The 19,668-nt window shown below is 46.7% G+C and overlaps 1 protein-coding gene across 3 annotated transcripts in view; it reads left to right on the top strand.

Annotated features, from left to right (window-relative positions):
• Positions 1–19,668, top strand: part of PHACTR3 (phosphatase and actin regulator 3) — a 165,085-nt gene that overhangs the window by 106,587 nt on the left and 38,830 nt on the right. For all 3 annotated transcript variants that reach the window (XM_066387334.1, XM_066387333.1, XM_066387332.1), the window contains 3 exons: positions 10,164–10,376; positions 13,039–13,213; positions 13,961–14,208. In XM_066387334.1, the coding sequence (XP_066243431.1) occupies positions 10,164–10,376; positions 13,039–13,213; positions 13,961–14,208 (636 nt within the window). The remainder of the gene's footprint in view (positions 1–10,163; positions 10,377–13,038; positions 13,214–13,960; positions 14,209–19,668) is intronic.

Below are 19,668 nucleotides of genomic sequence, written 5' to 3'. Positions count from 1 at the left end.
GATGTCATCATTTCTTATGGCTGAGTAGTATTCCATAGTATATATGTACCAAAGCTTTTTAATCCACTCGTCCTCTGACGGACACTTGGGCTGTTTCCAGATCTTCGCTATTGTGAACAATGCTGCCACAAACATGGGGGTGCATTTCTCCTTTTGGAGCCATTCTATGGTGTCCTTGGGGTATATTCCTAAAAGTGGGATAGCTGGGTCAAAAGGCAGTTCGATTTTCAGTTTTTTGAGGAATCTCCATACTGTTTTCCACAGTGGCTGCACCAGTCTGCACTCCCACCAGCAATGCAGGAGGGTTCCCTTTTCTCCACATCCTCGCCAGCACTTATTCTGTGTTGTTTTGTTGATAAGCGCCATTCTGGCTGGTGTGAGGTGATATCTCATTGTGGTTTTAATTTGCATTTCTCTAATGATTAGTGATGTTGAGCATTTTTTCATATGCCTATTGGCCATCTCTATGTCCTCTTTGGAGAAGTGTCTATTCATCTCTTTTGCCCATTTTTGGATTGGATTGTTTGTCTTCCTGGTGTTGAGATTTACAAGTTCTTTATAAATTTTGGTTTTTAACCCCTTATCAGACGTATTGTCAAATATGTTCTCCCATTGTGTAGTTTCTTTTTATTCTGTTCTTGTCTTTAGCTGTGCAAAAGCTTTTTAGTTTGATATAGTCCCATTTGTTTATCCTGTCTTTTATTTCACTTCCCCGTGGAGATAAATCAGCAAATATATTGCTCCGAGAAATGTCAGAGAGCTTACTGCCTATGTTTTCTTCTAAGATGCTTATAGTTTCACGGCCTACATTTAAGTCTTTTATCCATTTTAAGTTTATTTTTGTGAGTGGTGTAAGCTGGTGATCTAGTTTCATTTTTTTGCAGGTAGCTGTCCAATTTTTCCAACACCATTTGTTAAAGAGGCTGTCTTTACTCCATTGTATTTCCTTACCTCCTTTGTCAAATATCAGTTGTCCATAAAACTGTGGGTTTATTTCTGGGTTCTCTGTTCTGTTCCATTGATCTATATGCCTGTTCTTATGCCAGTACCAGGCTGTTTTGAGTACAATGGCCTTGTAGTATAACTTGATATCAGGAAGTGTGATACCTCCCACTTTATTCTTCTTTTTTAAGATTGCTGAGGCTATTCGTGCTCTTTTTTGGTTCATATAAATTTTTGGAATATGTGGTCTGTATCTTTGAAGTATGTCATTGGTATTTTAATTGGTATTGCATTGAATTTATAGATTGCTTTGGGTAATATAGACATTTTAATGATGTTTATTCTTCCTAACCATGAGCACGGTATATGCTTCCACTTGTTTGTATATTCCTTGATTTCTTTTATCAATGCTTTGTAACTTTCCAAGTACAAGTCTTTAGTCTCCTTGGTTAAGTTTACGCCTAGGTACTTTATTTTTTTGGTTGTAATTGTGAAGGGGATTGTTTCCTTAATTTCTCTTTCTGAGTGTTCATTGTTGGTGTATAAAAATGCCTCTGATTTCTGAGTATTGATTTTATATCCCGCCACTTTGCTGAATTCATTTATCAGATCCAGTAGCTTTTTGACTGAGACTTTAGGGTTTGCTATATACAATATCATATTATCTGCAAATAATGATAGTTTTACTTCTTCTTTTCCAACTTGAATGCCCTTTATTTCTTCTTCTTGTCTGATTGCTGTGGCTAGGACTTCCAGGACTCTGTTAAATAAGAGTGGTGAAAGGGGGCACCCCTGCCTTGTTCCTGATCTTAAGGGTATTGCTTTTCATTTTTGCCCATTGAGTATGATGTTGGCTGTGGGTTTGTCATAGATGGCTTTTATCATGTTGAGGTATGTTCCCTGTATTCCCACTTTGCTGAGAGTTTTGATCATGAATGGGTGCTAGATTTTATCAAATGCTTTTTCTGCATCTATTGAAATTATCATATGGTTTTTCTCCTTCTTTTTGTTTATGTGATGCATCACATTGATTGATTTACGAATATTTTACCAGCCTTGCCTCCCCAGAATAAATCCCACTTGATCATGGTGTATGATTTTTTCCATATATTGTTGGATCCGGTTTGCTAATATTTTGTTGAGAATTTTAGCATTATATTCGTCAGAGATATTGGCCTATGATTTTCTTTCTTTGTGTTGTCTTTGCCTGGTTTTGGAATCAGAATTATGCTCTCCTCATAAAAGGAGCTTGGAAGTCTTCCTTCCTCTTGAATTTTTTGAAATAGTTTGAGAAGGATAGGAGTTAGTTCTTCTTTGAATATTTGGTAGAATTCTGTTGTGAAGCCATCAGGCCCCAGACTTTTCTTTGTTGGGAGTGTTTTGATAACTTTCGATCTCATTTGATGTAATCGGTCTGTTTAGGTTTTCTGATTCTTCCAGATTGATTTTTGGAAGATTGTATGTTTCAAGGAATTTGTCCATTTCATCTAGGTTGTCTAGTTTTTTGGCATACAGTTCTTCATAGTATTTTCTTACAATATTTTGTATTTCTGTTGTGTCAGTTGTTATTTCTCCTCTCATTTCTAATTTTATTTATTTGAGTCCTCTCTCTCTTTTTCTTGGTGAGTCTAGTTAATGGTTCATCAATCTTGTTTACCTTTTCAAAGAACTAGCTCCTAGTTTCATTGATCCTCTGTATTGTTTCTTTAGCCTCTGTCATTTATTTCTGCTCTGACCTTTATTATTTCCTTCCTTCTACTACATTTGGGCTTTACTTGCTGTTCTTTTTCTAATTCTTTTAGATGCAGGGTTAAGTTGTTTATTTGAGCTTTTTCTAGCTTCTGAAAGTGTGCCTGTAGTGCTATGAACTTCCCTCTCAGTACTGCTTTCGCTGTGTCCCATAAATTTTGAGTTGTAGTATGCTCATTGTCATTCGTTTCTAGGAATTTTTTAATTTCTTCTTTGATCTCATTCTTAATCCATTCATTATTTAACAACCTGCTATTTAGTTTCCATGTGTTTGAGAATTTTTGAGCTTTTCTGTTGTGGTTCATTTCTAGTTTCATGCTGTTGTGATCGGAGAAAGTGCTTGATATGATTTCAGTCTTCTTAAATTTGTTGAGAGCACTTTTGTGCCCTAACATGTGGTCTATCCTAGAGAATGTACCATGAGACTTGAAAAGAATGTATATTCTGCTGCTTTAGGGTGAAAGGTTCTGAAGATACCTATTAAATCGAGTTGATCTAGTGTTTCCAATAAGTCTGCTGTTTCTTTGTTAATTTTCTTTCTTGAGGATCTATCTAGTGATGTTAGTGGGGTATTGAAATCCCCTACTATTATAGTATTGCTGTTGATCTCGCCCTTTAAATCCATCAAAGTCTGCTTTATATATTTGGGTGCTCCTATATTAGGTGCATAGATATTTATAATAGTTATATCTTCCTGTTGGATTACTCCCTTTATCATTATGTAGTGGCCTTCTTTATCTCTTACTATATCCTTTGTTTTAAAGTCCAATTTGTCTGATATAAGTATTGCTACCCCAGCTTTTTTTCATTTCCATTTGCATGAAATGTTTTTTTCCATCCTTTTACCTTCAATCTATGTGTATCTTTTGTTCTAAGATGTGTCTCTTGTAGACAGCATATGTATGGGTCCTGTTTTCTTATCCACACAGCTACCCTATGTCTTTTGATTGGATCATTTAATCCATTTACATTTAAGGTTATTATTGATATGTAGTTGTTTATTGCCATTTTCTTCTTTAAAGGTGTATTCCTTTTTTGCTATATTCTTTTCCCACTTTGATCTGTTTACAACAGGCCCCTTAACATTTCCTGCAGCATTGGTTTGGTTGTAATGAATTCCTTGAGTTGTTTTTTGTCTGGGAAGCTTTTTATTTCTCCTTCTATTTTAAACGATAGCCTTGCTGGATAAAGTAGTCTTGGTTGTAGGTTCTTCTTGTTCTGCATTACTTTGAATATTTCTTGCCATTCCCTTCTGGCCTCAAGTGTTTCTGTTGAGAAGTCAGATGTCATCCTTATGGGGGCTCCTTTGTAGGTGATAACTTTTTTTCTCTTGCAGCTTTTAATATTTTCTTTTTATCGCTTAGCTTTGGTATTTTAATTATGATGTGTCTTGGTGTAGGTTTCTTTGGGTTTCTCTTTAATGGAGTCCTCTGTGCTTCTTGGACTTGTGAGAGTTTCTCTTGCATTAATTTAGGGAAGTTTTCAGCTATGATATGATTGAACAAAGTCTCTATCCCTTGTTCTTTTTCTTCTTCTTCAGGAACCCCTATGATCCTTACTCTTTTTTAATGTTCATCTGCACAACAGTGTATTACAGGAGCCTGTAGTAGTGTTCATTCTGCCCATACGTGAAAATAATTGCAAGTGAGGACGCCAATCAAGAAGCAATATGGAAATATCTTAAATAACAGTTTTATTGTTTTTTTCCAGATATTATTGAATATTTTTTATTAACATTTTAAAACTTTCTTAGAATATAGTTTTGTATACCTTTTTTATTATTATTTAAGAGTGAAATGCATGAAATAATAAACCACCTTTCAGTATATCATTTCTTTATACTTAAAATGGTCATTCTTTATACTTAAAGGGCAGAGAACTGGTTGTTAAATTATTTGAATCCCACCACTGATCTAGGCACCTGCCAAGAGGGGCTGGCTGTGCCTGTCCAGTTTCCCCCTGACTTGGGAATGTATTAGGAGTTTGAGGTCTGAAGAGTATGGCTGGTGGGACATACCAGCCTCTCCTGCAGAGGCTCTTGTGGCACACCTGTGTCCTGCCATCCCCCAGGCATCAAACTTCAGCCAGGTTGGAGGTTGGTGGCTGAGCAAGGCTTTGCCCTCCACTGGTGGTCCTTGCTGCTGAGCGCTGGCCTTTGCCTCTGAACCTGCTGTTCCGCTAAGTGGCTGCCCTGCCCGCTGCTGGCACCTGGCGCTCCTCCTTGGCTGGTTCCTTCTGCTTGCTCAGCCCTGAGGAATATGCCTGGTCCCATCAACACCCATCTAACCTCAGGTGCTCTCTCCAGAGGGTTTGGGGGTGGATTTGAGAGTAGACTTGGTATGTTGAGCACAAATTTATATTAAGGACCTTCTCATAGGTAGGATGTGCTGTTGAGTCTGTCGGGGAGGGGGGTAGGGGTGTCAACCTTCCAGAGTGATGGGAGAAGGTGGGCTTCAGTGACTTCTTTTCCTAGATCGTAGCCCTTCACTGGAGTTTGCACAGGACATCGGAGCCTCTTCTGAGTGTTTGGTGGGTGAGCAGCGCCCTCTGCTGGTCAGTATGAGACAGGAACAGCCTAGGGAGAGATCCCCAAATCAGGAACACTGTAGACCTCACTTTCTCTTCTTTTTCCCCCCTCCATTACAACATTTGAGACTTAAAGTGATGTTAAAATTTGTTTCAACAAGATTCCAGAGTATAATTGTAGCTACACACACACACGTGAGATGCAGAAGAGGATGCTGCAGACCGCTCAGACGGGGCAGAAGCGCGAGGGTCGAGTGTGTGGTGAGTGTAGATAGTTTTGTGGAGAGACTTTGGAGGAGGGCTTTGGTAAGAGTTACTGGTGTGTTGAGTCCCAGGGACTTCAGAGCATAAGGGGGCCCATGTTCCACCTTGAGCTAGTGGGATGGGTAGACCTTTGTGTAACTGATCTCTCTAGTTGAGCAGGTATGGGCTATGACCACTGACTCCCAGAAATCCAGCTATCCCATCCAGTCACCTCTACCTGCATGGCTATTTAAATTAAAACAAAATTAAAAGTTCAGCTCTTCAATCACACCAGCCACTTGTCAGGTGCTCACCTGCCACACGTGGCTAGTGGCTACTGCGACGGGCAGGGAGGAACTATTTCCATTGTTGTAGCAAGTTCCCCTGGGCAGCACAGAGGGTGAGAGGTGCTGTCCACTTTGGAGCACAGTGAGGGGAGTTCTGCTGTTTGGATTGGCCAACCCTTCCAGGGTTTTCTGTGCCACCAGAGACCCTGTGACCAACAAAGCCAAAGCCCTTTACAGAAAACGTTTGCCATTCTGTTATTTGGAGAATGGATTTGGGGCAGATGAGAAGGACTGAGAGTGAGGCGGCCATTGCTGAGATCCAGCTGGAGGCCAAGGCAGCTGATGCTGGGAGGGCAAGTGGACGTTTCTGAGAAGTATTTTGAAGGGAGAGTGCAGTGTCTACTCACGAACTAGGTAAGAGGGCAGAGTACAAGGTGAAAAGGACGAGAGGGATCAAGTATCACATCCAATTTCCCTGGACAGCTGGAAAGGGGTTCGTGCAATCCACCTGCTAAAGGCGGTGCTCTGTCTTGGTCAGTGCCAAGTCGGTGGTTCCTAGGAGGGTGCCAGGGCCTCATGTTTGTTCAAGGACATTTGCAAGATGGATGAACAGATGGGTGATTGAAAGAGGGGGCTGCTCATAGGAAATCGAGATGCATGTGGCAGTTTCATTTTGTCCACTTAACCTCCAAGCGGAGATGAAAAGTAGCCAATAATGAATGAGTCTGGAGATTTGAGAAAGGTCAAGGGTTGACAGGTGTGGCCAACAAGCGAGAAGGAAACCAGGACAGAACCAGAAGAACGTGGTGTCCATAAGCCAAGAGGGAAGCTCTCAGGTGTCCCCAAACTACAGCCCACGGGTCGCATGCGGCCCCCTGAGGCCATTTATCTGGCCCCCCACCGCACTTCCTGAAGGGGCACCTCTTTCATTGGTGGTCAGTGAGAGGAGCACTGTATGTGTCCCCAATGGTCTGAGGGACAGTGAACTGGCCCCCTGTGTAAAAAGTTTGGGGACCCCTTGTTAGAGATAGAGATTGAGGGGCTGTGCCGAGGCAGAGCCACGTGGACCTGCAGTGGCTGACCCGGGAGTAGGGGCCGGACCCCCTCTGTTGCCCTGGTAGTGCTTCCATCAGTGACACTTCTAAGTTCCTGTGGAGTCCAGTCCAAACACTGCCTTGTCTAAACTCTGGACCTGGGGGAGGAGACTGAAGCCCAGAGGGAGAAACTGGCCTGTCCGTGTTTCTATGGTGAGAGGATGTCACAGTCACGAGCCTTCCTCACCAAGTAGACACCACAGTGCCTCCCTCCAGAAATTGAACTAGTGTCTACCTGAATCTCTGGTTCTCAGTCCTGGGCACTTTGTCCCCCACCAGGGGACATTGGGCAGTGTCTGCAGACATCTTTCGGTAGTCAAAACAGGGAAAAGTTGCTAGCATCCTGTGGCTAGAGGCCTGGAGTGCTGCTTAACGTCTTACAGGGCAGCCCCTCATAACAGAATTGTCTGGCCTGAAATGTCACAGTGCTGGATGGGAACCCAGACCTAGGATGAGTAGGAGACTCACCTGTATTTCACGATCACTTCTATCTCTGGAAGGTTAACCCTTAAATGTCAGATGAATGCCCCAATGTTCCAACAAGCATTTCCTTCTGACCTCGTGTAAGCCTCCCCTCCCTTGAGGTGGGCAGGAGCATGTATTTTACACAGGTATTTTTACAGATGAGGAAACTGAGGCTCAGAGGTGGAGACCAAGGTCACATGTCTGGAAATGAGTCAAACCACAACAGAGGCAAGGGATAGTTGTGGGAGACTGGTGTCCTCCAGGCCAGGTGACTTATTCCTGTGCCCTGTCCTCCTGAAATCATGGCTTTAGAAGCACACTGGGTGCCCCAAGGACAGAAACTGAGCCTGGGTGGAGTACCATGAGCTCATGCCAGCCCGCATCTGCTGCTTCTGGCTATAAGTGTGGCTGCAGATTACCAGGGCTATGGTGCGTGGTGTTCAAGGACGAGTGTGCTTCGCCTGGCACTACTTATGTGAGACAGGAAACCCCACTCATAGAGAGGATATTTCTGTGCTCACCCTGGCTTAACAAGGTAAACCCCACAACTGTTTTTACCTAGAAAATAAAATGTTATTTTAATGTTGTTAGTGCTAAAACTTAATCAGAGCTGTGAACTCTTAGAAGTATAGATTACATTTCATGGGACATAACACTAGGCTTGAAGTCTAGGATTCTTTAAAAAACTCATATTGAGGCCCTGGCCAGTTGACTCAGCGGTAGAGCGTCGGCCTGTGTGTGGAAGTCCCAGGTTTGATTCCCAGCCAGGACACACAGGAGAAGTGCCCATCTGCTTCTCCACCCTTCCCCCTCTCATTTCTATCTTTCTCTTCCCTTTCAGCAGCCAAGGTTCCACTGGAGCAAAGTTGGCCCCGGCGCTGAGGATGGCTCCATGGCCTCTGCCTTAGGCACTAGAATGGCTCTGGTTGCAGCAGAGCAACCCCCTAGATGGGCCGAGCATCACCCCCTGGTGGGCATGCAGGTGGATCCTGGTCGGGCGCATGCGGGAGTCTGTCTGCTGCCCCCCACTTCTCATTTCAGAAAAACAAACCAAAACCCCCCCAAAAAAAAGTATTGACAACACTTGAGGACAGTTTTATAAGTAGTAGTAGTAATTAAAAACAGCATTATCATGTGGGTATCTGAGCAGGGCAGGACACTGGAATAGACTGGAAATGTAAGGAGCGTGCTTGAACAGCTGTTCTCAGTTCAGATTAACTTTGTGATAGAAAACAGGCTGCCTTCTGCAGGGGGTGGGGAAGGGGCATTTACTTTCTTAGATTTTTCCCGTTAGCAGTTGGGACGGCCAGCCCTATCACAGCAGAGACTGCATTTCCATGAGCCTCACAAGAGAAAGGACCTGGCCTGAGATGTTTTCAACTTCCAACATGGACAACAAAGTGTAGAAATGGTGATAAGTAGTGGGACCCGAGGGGCGTGCGTTGTTTGCTGCCATCGCCTCAGTAGAAGCTCCCTAAGGGCAGGGATTCGCCGCGTCAGGCCTTACGTGCATTCAGCACCACGGACAGCGCCCTGCCCCTGTTGGGCAAGCACCAGATGGTCCCTGATGGATGGATGGGTTCACTCTGACTTGTAGGACCAGCTCTGAAAGGTTGTTCCTGGATATTAGTATCCTACTCAGGTGGTTGTAAAAGCAAAATGGCAAGGGCCTTGCACAGGCCTGGCTAACTGGGGTCTCAGGGTGGGGGCAGGAGACTGCCTCTAGTTTTATAAAGAGGGTGTCAGGGACAGTAGATTTGTGTTTGAGCTGGAATTGGAGGATAGCTCCTGTTTGATGGCCCTAGTTTCCCCTGTAAAGCTGGAGGTGAGGCTGCACGGCAGGAGGGAGGTGAGAACCCAGGCAGGAGAGAGCAAGGAAAGGTATGAAACAGTGACTGAGGGTGGAGGGAGACTGAGGGCTCGGGGGAAGGCGCTCCTGAGACAGCCAAGACTGGGGCTTCTGTGTCCGCCTCCACAGGGGTAGGATGATGCGGGGCTTCATCCAGAGGTGGGATTTCTCCAGAGTTAAATGGGAAGAAAGTGAGGCAGAGGACTGTGGGCGATGGGTGAGGTGGTTGCTATGGTGGCCGGTGGAAGTTAAGCTGGATAAAGTGGGAAGAGGAGGGTTGAGGGGTTAGGAGAAAGCAGGGGGTGGGCAGTGTGGAGGGCGGTGCTCAAGGGAGTGGAGGAGCTGTTCCAGGGGAGCCTGGACCAGTGGCTGGAAGAAGAGGGTGGAGGTGGGGCTCTGGGCGGGCCAACCCTCTCCACCACTCAGGGTGGGGGCTCTGGGCAGGCCGATCCTCTCTCCACCACTCATCTAGCCGGCATGCTAGGGGACAGGGCTGATGAAAAGCAGGCACATGAAGTTAGTAGCTGCTGAATTTGAGGATCTACAGCATGCTAGGAACATACCTTGTTGTCACTTCTTGTTTAAATGTCATTCCTGTTACTAGTCCAGTGTCATGCATGGGTAAATAGAGGCACTGAGGGGTTTAGTAAAGTACCCTGGGTCACAGATTAAGTGCCGGGTCCAACTGGGGCCCAGGTGTGTCTGATCCCAAAACCTGTGATTGTGACCACCACCCTCAGGCCGGGTGGGAGCTTCAGCACCACCTAGTGAGTGAAAAAGGGACTGAATAACTTAACGCTCTTGAAATTATTTCCCTCCCTCCTGCTCTTTCTCTTTGCTTCTGACAGTTTTGTCCATGGTTGAACTCACAGAAAGTCAAGTCAGTATGTGAAGTGACCCCTCTGCATTTTTTGTGTTGACAATACTACCCTCCCTTGCTGTCCTCACTCACATCCACCCCAGTTTGAGGAACCATAGTTTAAGAACTCTGTTTTGCCTTTGAACCAGCCAAGACACCCTCAGCATCCAGAGGTGAAGAAACAGATGCTGCTGGCAACCTCCCGCCTACCACGGATGAGTCCTCTCAAGCCTTAGCTGGGACTGACTCCCTGGAAAGTCCTCCCAGAACCCTGGAGAGATCCGTGGGCCAGCTCCCCAGTCCCCCGTTGCTGCCCACCCCACTGCCCAAGGCAGGCTCCAAAGCCACAAAAAATGTCACAGGTGGGTCTGTGTGTAGCGTCCATCCATCCACCCACTCTCCTATCCATCCCCCTCCCATCCATCCATCCTTCCCATCCATCCATCCTTCCCATCCATCCATCCTTCCCATCCATCCTTCCCATCCATCCTTCCCATCCATCCATCCTTCCCATCCTCCATCCTCCCCATCCTCCATCCTTCCTTCCCATCCATCCCATCCTTCCAATTCTTTCATCTTTCCCATCCATCCATCCTCCCCATCCATCCCTCCCTCTCTCCCCTTCCTATCCATCCATCCCTCCTGTGCCCACCCATGCATCAGTGCTTCAACAGTCCTGACTGGGCTTCTACTGGGGGATGGTTCTCATCCTTTGCTTCTGCAGTCAGGTTCTGGGGAGGTCCAGGGAGTAGAACCTGGGGCAGGAGGTCTGTTTTTAGTAAGGGTGACTGGTTGTCAGAAGCAGACCACTTGGGCCCTCTCTAGCAAATGGAGTAGTCTGTTGACAGGAGTCTGATGTCTTTCAGAACCTAAATGCAGGAGACATAGCCAGCCCCAGGACAAGGTCTTTCTGTCTACCTGGGTGTTCAGGTGTCCTATATTTGTTTGTTTTCTCTTCTCTCTCTCTCTCTCTCTCTCTCTCTCTTTCTCTCTTTCCTTCCTTCCTTCCTCCCTCTCTCTCTCAATCACTGTCTTTGCTCCTCTGCTTTACCAGTTATCTCTGGTGAGCTCCATCCAGGAAGGCAGATTAGGGCGCTGGTCAGAGAGGGAAGCATGGCTGGGCAGAGGCTCCCAAGGCCTCACTTTTGGAGCTTTGGCCACGATGGCTCCATGCTGGCTGAATAATCCCAGGTAGTTGAATCATTTACTTTCCAAGCTTGGGTATCTCTTGTCCCATCACTGCTGGAAACTAGGGGTGCTGCTGGTCTTAGGGGAAAAGAAGGCCCTTTACTAAGAGGTGATTGTTTTTAAGAGTAAATCCTGGACTTGCTCTCAGGGGTGCAAGGCACCAAGATGACCATGGATAGCAGAGTTTAATTCTGCTCTACGCCCTTGACCACCACCCGTAATATGACTACTTACCACTTGTTGGGTGCACGCCAGCCCCAGGCACACCGAGGAATCCTGAGTACACACACCCCAGTCACTACTTTCAAGGGTCAGGACATGTGCCCAGTGTACAGTGAAGAAAACAGCCTCAGGGGGCTCCAGCAACTCTTGCAGATAACCCAGCTAATGCAGGCTTGGACCCAGTTTGGGGCCCAAAGCTAACACCCTCCGCCCCCCTGACTTCCCTGCTGGAATGTTCTTCCTCCTTAACTTCACCTGGTCAGTGCATCCCTGTCCTTCCTTCTGGGGGCCTTTCCTGACCGAAACCCCACAGCCACGCACACCTCACCCTCCAACATTGACCACGTGTAGAAGAGCATCAGGGGGCATTAATTGGATATGCCACCCACTAATATGGGGCCTAGAGTAAGAGTGGAAGGGACAGGAGGGTGGCTACAAGATTTTGGCCTGGATTGTTCAGAGCTGAGACCCCATTTGAGAGAGTTTCATTTTCTCCACTGTCCTTTTTCCTTTCCTTCCGGGAAAAGTTTGCTTCATCCTGTGAACACTAGGTGGCGCAGAGGAGAAATGCCCCTCCCCTGGGCCACACGGGACAACACACAAGCTGAATCCCCCTGGGCGCTTTCCTGTCTGAGCTGCACAGCAGCCCCCAGCCCAGCCCCACACCTGTTGTCAGGGAATCACTGGCCCAGATCCCACCGTGGACTTGCTGTGCTGCGTCTGCATGGTGTTTAATATTTTTTTTTTTAAGATTTTATTTATTCATTATAGAGAGGGGAGAGAGAGAGAGAGAGAGAGAGAGAAGGGGGGAGGAGCAGAAAACATCAACTCCCATATGTGCCTTGACCAGGCAAGCCCAGGGTTTTGAACCGGCAACCTCAGCGTTTCCAGGTTGACACTTTATCCACTGTGCCACCACAGGTCAGGCTCAATATTTTTTTTAAAGTTAGTTGCCGACATTTAAAACATTAAAGCATATTGAAGTATTAGATATCACTATGTATAAAAACGTTGGAAACATTTTTACCGTTAATCCAAACCTTTGGCTTTTTTTTTGATGAGTCTTCATACCCGGCAGCCCCGAGTCGCAACAGCCCCGTGAAGATGGACGGGCTCTCCTGTTTGCTGCAGTCCCTTCCTCTCCCCTCCCTTCTGTATGAATTGCCCCTTGACTCCCCAGTGTTTCACCTGCCTGGACCCCGGAGACTGGTGACTTACCCCTCAGGCAAGCTTTCCCTGCCCCTGATGGCTCCTTGTATGGGGTCCTGTGGCTTTTGCCTACTACACCTGGGATTATCTGCCAGGTTCCAGTCCCAACCCCTGCCATCTCCTGGAGGTGCAGACTTGGAGTGGACTTGGAACCTGTTTCCTCACCTGAGAAGTGGGATGGTAAACGGCCCCCTAGGCATGGAAAGCGCTCAGCCAGGCGACATTTGTTCACTGTGTCTGTGCTGGATAGTGGCGCTCAGGCCCTGGGTGGGGTCCAGGCTGAGTGGGCATCAGCGGACTCTCCTGGCCAGGTCCTCGTCCTCTCTGCTCCCCGGCTCCTGTCTCAGTGGTCCTGCCTCCTGCTCCAGTGGACTTACACTGTCGTCACGTCCTCTCACTCCCCAGGACAGTCTGTGCTCTTCCAAGACTCTGGCGGGAAGAATACTGACCCTCCCCTCCGAGGACAGCTTTCCACACCCACGGGGTCTCCACATCCCACCACTGTCCACCGGCCACTGCCCCCCAGCCGTGTCATCGAGGAGCTGCACCGGGCGCTGGCCACCAAGCACCGCCAGGACAGGTAGGCCTCCGCTCTGGCAGCTGAGACCTGTTTGCCCACGCGGGGCCAGCCCATGCAGCACACCTGTGCAGTGTCCAGTCTGGGCTTGCTGCTCTATGTCACCTTCTTGAAATTCTTAGTCACTTTTTAACAAGGAGCCCAGCATTTGCATTTTGCACCAGGCTCTGCAGCTGGTTTGTAGCTGGTCTTGGTTGCCACGTTCTGCCTGCAAAGTCCCTGTATTTCCTCAGAGGATCTCAGTGGGGCGGGGGGGGGGGGGGCTCACAAGAGGCTACTGATGGCGGAGTCTCAAAGACAGGAAGGACGACAGAGGAGCTTGTTCCTGTGGCTCCCTGTGGTCCTCTCGATTTTACAGCCAGTGGTGTGTGAAGGAGAAACAAATTGTTGGCGGGCAAAGCAGGTGATGGGACACACACAGGGCTTGGCAGAAAACACCGGACAAGCAAAATGCCCTGCTTGGTTCTCGGAAGCTCTTGTTCTGAGCCTTTGCTATGCTCAGGTTGGCAGGTTTTGTTGCATGTGTTCGTGCTGTTCAAAACGGCACGTTCTCCATGGCCGTGTGCCTTGGACTCAGCCGTGTGTGTGTGCCTCTGGTGCTTCTTGTCCTGTGTTCGGGATGGAAGCCAAGATGTCACTCTCACACTTGGGTTGGTCTTTGCAATATCCACCATAAGCACCCCTGTCAGCTTTGCGGGGTTTCCCGGTAAAAGGGACAACATATAACCCGAACTACTTTTCTAATTTCAGTTTTCAAGGGAGGGACAGTAAAGGGTCCCCGAAGAAGCGGGTGGATGTCCGCTTGTCGAGAACATCCAGCGTGGAGCGGGGCAAGGAGCGAGAGGAGGCCTGGAACTTCGACGGCGCCCCAGAGGGCAAGCGGACTGCAACCAAGGAGTCAGAGGAGAACAAGGAGAACTTGCTCGTTAACTCAGAGCTCAAGGACGACTTGCTCCTATACCAGGACGAGGAGGCGTTGAACGACTCCATCATCTCCGGTGAGTGGGCGGATCCAGCCGAGCAGAAGGCTCCCACAAGGGGGCTTGTGTGCCCAGCAACATGTTTGAGGTGGTGCTCCTGTCACAGCTCGGAGGAGGACAGGGAAGGGGGTCTGCGCCCATGAATGGTGGAAGGGAGACTTCCTCTGAAGATGAGCAGGGGGCGCGCAGGTGGGCTCAAGTGAACTCTGGGAGTCTGCTTGGAATGACAAGGCTCAAACTAATATAGGTTGTACTTGAAGGCCAGTGTTTGGAAATGTGGCAGAAAATGCTAACAGGAAAGTGAGGTGACATCTGGGCGAGAAGAAGAGGGAGCCATTCCAGTGCCACCCAGAAACGGTGTAACTGTGACAGCCTGTGCTTGTTTGGGGCCAAGCATCACAAGACCCTTGGAAGTCCAGCTCATATCTGTCCTCACAGTGTGTCCTCAGAGTTGGCAGTGTTTTCTCTGTCCTCCCATCGAGAACTCGGGAAGACAGAGCATTGTAGACACCCTCTTAATAAAGGGAAGGGACGCAGGCCAGGAGCAGGACATGCAGAGGGCTACTGCCCGCCTGCTGCAGGCTGTGCTGAGTGCACTGTCACAGGAGCCTCTGGGGTGGCCATGGCTGTAGGCCTTTCAGGGAAGGTGACTGTTATTGAATGGTGGTGGTTTTTCGTGGTAGCATCTCCTGATGACTGTCACAGCCATGGATAGAATGTGGGGTTCTCTGCAGTGAGGCCAATCTCCCTGGCTCAGACGGGATCGGCCCCTGTAGCCCTGGACAGGTCCCCACTGTCTCACCTCCACTTTCTCATTGACCAGATCAAACACCCTCACCCTGGGCTCCTATGACTACACTGTTCCTTTGCAACTCCAACACAGTTAGCTCCAACACTGTACGCTAATATTTGTCATTACCTGACTATTGCCCACCTTCTCGCTAATTTATCAGTTACCCGATTATTTCCGTTATCTAATATTGCATCTGACTGTTGTTTGTCCAAGGGACAGCAGCAGTGTGGTTGCACACAGTGGTAGCCATCATCCACATGGTGCCTGGTTCTAAGAGCCAGAAAGAGGCTTGAAGTTCTGCCTGTAACACCCATGGGTCCCCATCCACTGCTCAGGCCCATGACCTCTGAGCATCATGTATGTCTGTTTACTGGTATGTCTACCAGTCTCTTGGGTGTGGCTGACCAGGTGTCTTCAGGTCTGAGCTCTGGACCTTCCTGTGGCCTGGAGCCACCTTAATGCTCTCGACTTGACACCTGATGTGCAGACAGCCTTAGGGGCATTAAAGGACACAGGGCCTGTGAAGGAAAACTGTCAGCCTAGGGAGCCCTGTCCTGGCCAGCCCATGGAAGATAAGCCATTTCTCCCAGGGAATGGGACAAATCTGAGTCTCCTGTTTTTCAGTTTTTGGTTTTTTGTCACTTAAAACCTGGTGCTCTTAACTGAACATAGAGTTTGTGGTCTGACAGGAATGCAGGAAGGGTCAACTCATTCTAGAAACTCAGGTGTCACTACTGTGCCCTGCTCACCACCACTTACCATATTAGCAACCTCCCAGCAAAGCTGCCTCTCCACCAGGAGCCTTTTGTGGGCACCTGCGTTTGGAGCCAAAGGTCAAAGCCTCACACTCGGCCCTAAGAACCTCACGTTGAAGGCTGGGCCCGCTGGACACAGGCCTGTGTGTGGATTCCTGCTGTCTGTAGATTGTGTCTCTGAGGGCAGCCCCTGAACTTGGGGCCCCTGAAGCCCTGCAGCCGAGAGCAGAGGGCAGGGGCGTGGCTTCTGTCACATTCTCACGTGTGTCCGTAACTCCTCAGAAATGTCAGAGATAAAATGCTTGGAGGAAAAAATTCAATATTGCTTATAGAAAAAGTCCATAAATTGTTACTGTGATGAGGGTATCATTCATAGTAGGAAGGGCCCATAGAAGTGTCCCACTCTGCCCGGCAGGACAGTGGCCAGGAATGGGGGTTATTTGCTTCTCGGGTTCAAACCTCACTCCCTCTGTTGCGGCTGCTTCGTTATTTGTGGATGGATCTCTGTGGTGTGGAAGCCAAAAAGCACCAGGCAGTACCTTCATTCATTATTAGTCATAAAAACTGCACTGTTGCTTTGTTTTGTTTTAACCATTGAACGTCCGGCTGGCAGAACCGCTGCAGGTATCGGCTGTCCCACGTAACCATGCCAACCCAATTTTTGTTATCAAACATCTTGTCATACAGAGTTCTCTAATAGTCGGCATCATACACATCGGTGTTAGAATCTAATTTCTGGAGCTGAGGAGGCCCCGTCCTAGCAGCCAGCAGCCAACCCTGTGGATCCACTGGACAGACTCCTGCTTGACCAGATTATAGTGAAGTTGTGTTTGTCTTAGCCGGAGAGGGACAGTTGGGTTTCTGTGCAGGGAAAATATGATGTCTTGATCAACGCAGAAAGGTGCGTCACAGGCCGCACATGTGTGCGCGCCTCACTCACTGGTCGCCATTACCTGCAATGTGTACATGCACCTGCCTGTGCACATGGGCACCTGTGGGCATGTGCAGTCAGCGCCAAGTTAAAGTAGGACAGTGGGGGCATTCTTGAGTCCATCAAAGGCGACTTTTAAAAAAGATTTTGCTTTATGGAGCAGTTTTACCTTCACAGCAAAAGTGAAATGTACAGAAATTTCCCAAATACCCTGCCCCAGATCTGCATAACACCCCCCCCATTATCACCATTCCCCACCAGGTTACATTTGTTACAGCTGATGACCCTAAATCAACACATCATCGCTCACATCTGTAGCTTATGTTAGGGATCACTCTCAGGGTCTGGACAGATGTGTACTGACACACATCGTCCATCATTAACATATAATTTGTTTTCACTGCCCCCAAAATCCTCTGTATTCTGTTGATTCAGCCTTTCCCCCTGAACCCCTGGTAATCACTAGTCTCTACTGTCACAATAGTTTTACCTTCTCCAGAGTGTCAGAGTTAGAATCATATGGCATATAGCCTTTTAGATTGGCTTCTTTCACTTAGTAATGTGCATTTAAGGTTCCTGCTTGTCTTTTCATGGCTTGATAACTCATTTCTTGTTAGCGCTGAATAAGAGTCTGTTGTTGGATGTATCACAGTTGATTTATCCATTCACCTGCTGAAGATCATCTTTGTTGCTTCCAAATTTTGGCAGTTATGAATAAAGCTGCTATAAATGTCCATGTGCAGTTTTTTGTGTAGACATCAGTTGTCAGCCCCTTCAGGTAAATACAAAAGTGCATGATTGCTGGATCATATGGTGGGAGTATGTTTAATTTCATAGCAAACCCCCAAACTGTCTTCCAAAGTGAATGTATCATTTTGCATTCCCACCAGCCGTGAATAAGATTTCTTCTGCTCCACATCCTCGCCAGCACTTGGTGTTGTCAGTGCTCTGGATCTTGGCCATTCTTTTAAGTGTGCAGTGGTATCTCATTGTTTAATGTGCATTTCCCTGATGACATAGGCTGTGAGGCAGGGGTCCCCAAACTATGGCCCAGGCCACATGCGGCCCCCTGAGGCCATTTATCCGGCCCCCACCGCACTTCCAGAAGGGGCACTTTTTTCATTGGTGGTCAGTGACAGGAGCACTGTATGTGGTGGCCCTCCAATGGTCTGAAGGACAGTGAACTGGCCCCATGTGTAAAAAGTTTGGAGACCCCTGCTGTGAAGCATCTTTTTGTTTATTTGTCACCTGTGTATCTTCTTGGTGAGGTGTCTGTTAAGGGCTATTTTCTCACGGTTGAATTTTAAGTGCTTTTATATATTTTGGATAATAATCTTTTATCAAAATTTTTTTGCACATTTTTTTCCTCAGTCTACAGGTTGTCCCATAATTCTGTTGACACTGTCTATTGCAGAGCAGAAGTTTTTAATTTTAATGAAGTCCAGCTTATCAATTCTTTCTTTCATGGGTTGTGCCTTTGACAATCTTATATAAAAAGTCATTACTGGCCCTGGCCGGTTGGCTCAGTGGTAGAGCGTCGGCCTGGCGTGCGGAAGTCCCGGGTTCGATTCCTGGTCAGGGCACACAGGAGAAGCGCCCATCTGCTTCTCCACCCCTCCCTCTCTCCTTCCTCTCTGTCTCTCTCTTCCCCTCCCTCAGTGAGGCTCCATTGGAGCAAAGATGGCCCGGGCGCTGGGGATGGCTCCTTGGCCTCTGCCCCAGGCGCTAGAGTGGCTCTGGTCGCAACAGAGCGACGCCCCGGAGGGGCAGAGCATCGTCCCCTGGTGGGCAGAGCATCGCCCCCTGGTGGGCGTGCCGGGTGGATCCCGGTCGGGCGCATGCGGGAGTCTGTCTGACTGTCTCTCCCCATTTCCAGCTTCAGAAAAAAAAAAAAAAAATCATTACTATACTTACATCATCTAGGTTTTTTCCTGTTATATTGGGAGTTTTATGGTTTTGAATTTTACATTTAGGTCTTTGATCCATTTTGTGAAGGTTATAACATCTATGTCTAGATTTATTTTTAAGCTAATTTGCTTATTAACATTTTTAAATTTATAAGTAATTTTTAATAAAAACGTAATTTAAATACTTAGATAAATTTTCATTGACAACTTAAATCATTGTTGCCAATATTTTGTTGAGGATTTTTGCACGTATTCATGAGAGAGATTGGTCTGGAGTTTTCTTGTACTGTCTTGGTCTGGTCTGGGCATGAGGGTAATGCCCTCCCCACAGAATGACTTAGTATTCTTCTCAAGATTGTAGAGAATTGGTATAATTTCTTAAGTTTGGTGGAATTCACTAGTAAACCTGTCTTGGCCTGGTACTTTCTGTTTAAAAGATTATTAATTATTGATTCAATTTCTTTAATAGATATAGGACTGTTCAGATAATCTATTTCTTGTGATTTGGGGCAGGTATATCTTTCAAGGAATTGGTCCATTTTATCGAGATTATCAAATTTGTAAGCATAGAGCTGTTTATGTTTTACTCTTTTAATGTCCATTAGGCCTATAGTAATGGCCCTTCTTTCATTTCTGATATTAGTAATCTGTGTCTTCTAAAGATGGCTAGAGGTGTATCAGTTTTATTGATCTTTTCAAAGAGCCAATTTTGGGTTTTGTTGATTTTTTTCCTGTGGATTTTCTGTTTTGCATATCACTGATTCTTGCTCGAATTCATATTTCTTCTGCTTGCTTTGGATTTAATTTGCTCTTTGGTTTTCTAAATTGGTAACAGATTATCGATTTTATATCTTTCTTGCATCATGCAAATTTTGGTAAATTGTGTTTTCACTTTCATTTAGTTCAAAATACATTTAAATTTCTCTTGAAATTTATTAAACCCATGTGTTTAACCTCTATATATTTTGGGATATTTCTGTTATCTTTCTGATTTCTAGTCTAATTTTAGGTTCTGAGAGGAGACATAGTATTGTTTCTATTTTAAACTTGTGAAGGTGTGTATTATGGCCCAGAAAGTGGTCTACATTAGTG

This window comes from Saccopteryx leptura, chromosome 5, assembly GCF_036850995.1.
Source record: "Saccopteryx leptura isolate mSacLep1 chromosome 5, mSacLep1_pri_phased_curated, whole genome shotgun sequence".
NCBI classification, from domain to species: domain Eukaryota; kingdom Metazoa; phylum Chordata; class Mammalia; order Chiroptera; family Emballonuridae; genus Saccopteryx; species Saccopteryx leptura.
This window is presented reverse-complemented; position numbering and strand designations above follow the sequence as displayed.